At 43.9% G+C, this 4,411-nt stretch overlaps 1 protein-coding gene across 1 annotated transcript in view; it reads right to left on the bottom strand.

The window, feature by feature from the left end:
• Positions 1-4,411, bottom strand: part of fgf10b (fibroblast growth factor 10b) — an 8,835-nt gene extending 4,424 nt beyond the window's left edge. The window contains exon 1 of the mRNA XM_067576865.1: positions 3,139-4,411. Coding sequence (XP_067432966.1) covers positions 3,139-3,598 — 460 coding nt within the window. The 5' untranslated portion in view covers positions 3,599-4,411. The remainder of the gene's footprint in view (positions 1-3,138) is intronic.

Below are 4,411 nucleotides of genomic sequence, written 5' to 3'. Positions count from 1 at the left end.
ACTTCAAGGGACTATCAAGGGTCTACAAAAGACGTCAGCCCTGGGATCATGTCTAGCCCCAGGGGCCAGAGCAAAGACTGAAGCTGCTGTTGTGTAGTATCCTTTACCGTGTGAACCTGATACGAGGGCACACACAGTGTCCCCAGACCCCCTCAGGACACAGCTTTTTGATGGCACCACCATTGATACTGAAGACGCACAGCTTTGATGTGGCCACAATGATATTCAGCCATGTCATTCATGAACTTGTACCTCTAGAGAGTCCCCTCTGCTCCCTTTCACCTCCCTCCCTGATGCTCAATCCACTCTGAACTGAAACTGACTTTTGAAAAAAAAAAAAAAAGGAACGCACACTCTTAAAGATGAGAAGTTGTGTGTCATTAAAGAAGAAGACAGAGGGCTAAATCACCCTCCAAACATGCATAAAATTTCGGGTGAATTCACACACCATTATTATGATAAACAGAGTCAGACATGCCTCTTCGGTTTTACAACTTGAAAGAAACTACTAACAAAGGCAGCAGTAAAGGCATCCCGATGTAATACGGCCAGTAAATAAAGATGCTTCTGTCATGACCCTGTCAAAACAAATATCTTCCCTGACATTCTGCCTCCCCATGCCGTTTCCCCGAAGTCACTTTGATTGAATGTGTGGTTTACCTCTCCCAAGAGGAACATTAAAAGGTTCCATATACACTCGCTATGGTGTTGGGGTACAGAGGGAAAGAGGGAGAAAAAGAGCATGTGAGGAGGACAGAGATGTACAGATGGGTCACAAATTAAAGGAAAAACTAATATGAAGTGTTTAGTAAGGTGTTGGGCCACCAACAGAACAGTCGCCAGAACAGCTTTAATGAGCCTTGGCATTGATTCTACAAGTCTCTGAACTCTTCTGGAGGGATGAACACCATTCTTCCAAAAGATATTCCCTCATTTGGTGTTTTGATGATGGTGGTGGAGAGCACTGTCTAACACGTCAGTCCAAAATCTCCCATAGGTGTTCAATTGGGTTGAGATCTGGTGATTGCAAAGGCCATAGCATATGATTCACATCATTTTCATACTCATTAAACCATTCAGTGAACCCTCGTGTCCTATGGACGGGGGTATTGTCATCCTGCAAGAGATCACTCCCATCAGGATAGAAATGTTTCATCATAGGATAAAGGTGATCACTCAGAACAATTTTCTATTGATTTGCAGTGACCCTTCCCTCTAAGGGGACAAGTGGACCCAAATCATGCCAGCAAAATGCCCCCAATAACATAACAGAGCCACCGGATCCCCTCACTGTAGGGGTCAAGCATTCAGGCCTGTACCGCTCTTTTGGTGTACGCCACACATGCACTCGCCCACTTGTCGAGAATATGGTGAAGGATGACTCATCTGACCATATCACTTTTCTCCACATCTCTGTAGACCAGTGCTTTTTGCACCACTGAATTCTCAAATGTGCATTCATCTTTGTAATGAGGGGTTTATGTACTGCAACCCTGCTATAATATCCTTCTCTATGTAATTGTCGATGGACTGTTCTTGCTGACACAGTCTGATCACGTCCTGCATTGACATTCTTAGTCACCTGAGGAAGAGTTGCACTTCTGTTTTTCCCTGCATATCACACTAATGCACAAGCATTACAGTCTTCAAATGTGCGCTGCCGACCACAATTTCCGACCCTATTTACCTCTTTCCTATAGATCTAAATGCAGATGTCACTTTAGTCACCGTTCCTATTGAAACACCAGCCAGTTGAGCAGTCTTTGTGACCGAAACTCCTGCCATCCGTGCCCCAACAATGAACCCTTTTCCTCTTACCATCTTGATACAAAATCAGAATCAACGGGGCCTGCTCAGCATTTTTATACATGCCACAAAGCATGATTGGATGTTAATTGCTTAATTGTACCATGCAGTGCACCTGTGTGGAAGCATCTGCATTTGTTATGTTTCTCCACTCATTTATTCAGGTTTTTCCTTTAATTTGTCACCCGTCTGTATATGTGTGCGTGTGTCAGTAATAAGTGAGCACATGTGTCATCGTTGGCTGCTATATGATCACACACCCACTGGAGCATGTGAGCGCCCGCTGGCTGATAGGCACACACACGTAGCTCGGTGGGAATGCTGGGAAACTAATGAGAATGCTATTTTACTGACTGATATGCCGAAACATACAACATGTAATCAGTTTAAAGACGTGTTTCTCCAAGTGAGCACGTCAAACTGCTTTAAACAAATGTCTGATCTGTGACTGAGGGTATGTAATTTGCTTGACGCTGGCTGGCAGGCGGGCAATCTGAGTGGGAGACTGAGAGAGATACAGACACAGAGAGGTAGAAAGAGTCTAAAAGCATCAATGAGACTGACATCCACAACCCCCCTCCTCTCCCAGCCCTGTTCTTCTGTGGTTGTTATCAGTGCTGTTTACCCTGGGTTGTGAAGACTGCCTGATAATGACTTGAGTTATCTGCCCCTGCTCCTTTTTAAGCCATCTCAGAGCTACCATCATTGTGCTGAGTGTTTGGACAGGAGAGATATCAGTGGGATGTCTGGTTTAAAACAGAAAGATCGGGAATGCTTCATCTAAACTACCAACCCATGAGCAGACTTGCGGTCTCTGGACATAATTGAAGAATCATGTTTTTTGTTTAAATTCAATGTCTGAGCCAATGTACAATATATACAATTTATGCATTTGTGTTGGTGTAATGAAATGTTTTCTGGTGAGAGGATTTTTTTTCTCAAAGAATGAACACCTGAGTTCTCAAATTAGAAACATTTATGGTGGTTGCTTGGCGCCAGAAAAGTCCCTGACTTAAAACAATCAACAGGTGCTTTTTGTCATGCGCAATATATGAATGCCTCAAAATCCAAAAAGGTCAGAAGAAAGATTAGAAGTTTTGATTGTAAAGGTTACAAGCTTTTATTTTACACTGTCTGTTTGAAGTTAAAAGTGTTTGAAGTAAAATTTAAAACTGAAATGTTTTAGCTTAAAAAAGCCTTGATAGTGTCACTTTTAACTTTTGTTGCCACAGAAAAGCATCATATTCTCTTTGGGTTCTGATTTTCATTTTGAGGTTCCTGTTTTTGTCTATTTTTTTTCTGTTATATTAAGCTAATCACTGAGTTACTTACTGAGGGGGTCATCCTTGCTCTTGGTTCCATTGACCTTTCCATTCTTATCGATCCTCAGGAAAAACTTCTGGAAAGAGAACAGCTTCCTCTTCCGTATGTCCCCTTGGAGATGATTGTAGCTGCGTACATGCCTACCCTGTGGTCCCCCAGTCCGACCCAGGGGGCCCCCGGTGGCCCTGGGTTTAGAGACAACCTCAGTCTCAGAAATGTTCAGTGGAACCCTGAGAGTTCGTGGGTTGGCGAGCCTCAGTCTGTCTCTGCGGAGCTGATGGCAGGCTGCCCCGGGTAGGGAGAAGGAGAAAACCACCAGGGCTAGCAGGAGAGGCAAAGACAGAGAGGAAAACAGTGTTGAGGACCTTAACCTGGAGCTGATCCCAGAGCCAGAACGAGCCCCTAACCCAGCCCTGGAGCAGGACGAGGCAGAGGCAGCCTTACTCCCTCCAGCAGCCCATCTGATCATGGTAGTGTGCTGTGTGGAGGACTAGAGGCAGCCTCAGAGCCTGGGACATGCTGCTGGGGGCGAGGATAGGCTGGGAGGGCAGGGAGGGGAGCCCTCCACAGTCCAGGCTGGGTGAGATGTTCTCCCTGCAGAGTCCGAATAATGCAGCACCTGTGTGAAATCCTCAGATTTCTTCCTTATGTTTGAGTGCAATTAATGTTCAACAAGTCGCTGTATTTCAAGCTGATATTCCTTTGACTTCTCTTCTCCTCTGTTGAGAGGTTTTAGGCTGATTACCAGAGAGTTTGCAGTCCGAGTGTCTCTTGGAAAATAAATCAGTCCGAATGAAGACAGATTAAGTGAAAAAAAAATACACCAATTACTATGTGAATGTATTCCAGTAACAAACCTGTTTTTCTACTTTCATTTAGTTTTCTAATACTTTCTAAATTGTTTGTGAAATTTTAATCTTCACTCTTGGCTGCTCCAGTGTGACTCTTTTATTTCCAGGCAGCTGCTCAAACTAAGAAAAAAAAAATCCAAAAATATAAAGTTCACAAATATCCAGGTTGAAAGTTTGCCATGTGTAGAATTCCTTAGATCCAGTGAAATCAAACAGGGAGCATTACACACAATTTAGCTACTACCTGTTAAATAGCCACTACTCTCCACACGTGCAGTCAAGCATTGTAAGATTTCACTCTGAGAAGGAAAAACAGGATTCGTGACTAAAAGAGGAACGTTGGTCAATCCACACGTATGTCAGATAATCCATTTGTCTACTTCTGTTGCCCTGCTCCTCTCGCTCTCTCCTCATCTCTCTGCCTCTCTTTC

Source organism: Thunnus thynnus, chromosome 2 (assembly GCF_963924715.1).
Source record: "Thunnus thynnus chromosome 2, fThuThy2.1, whole genome shotgun sequence".
Taxonomy (NCBI): domain Eukaryota; kingdom Metazoa; phylum Chordata; class Actinopteri; order Scombriformes; family Scombridae; genus Thunnus; species Thunnus thynnus.
The sequence above is the reverse complement of the archived record's forward strand: the minus strand, read 5'-3'. Positions and strand labels throughout refer to the sequence as shown.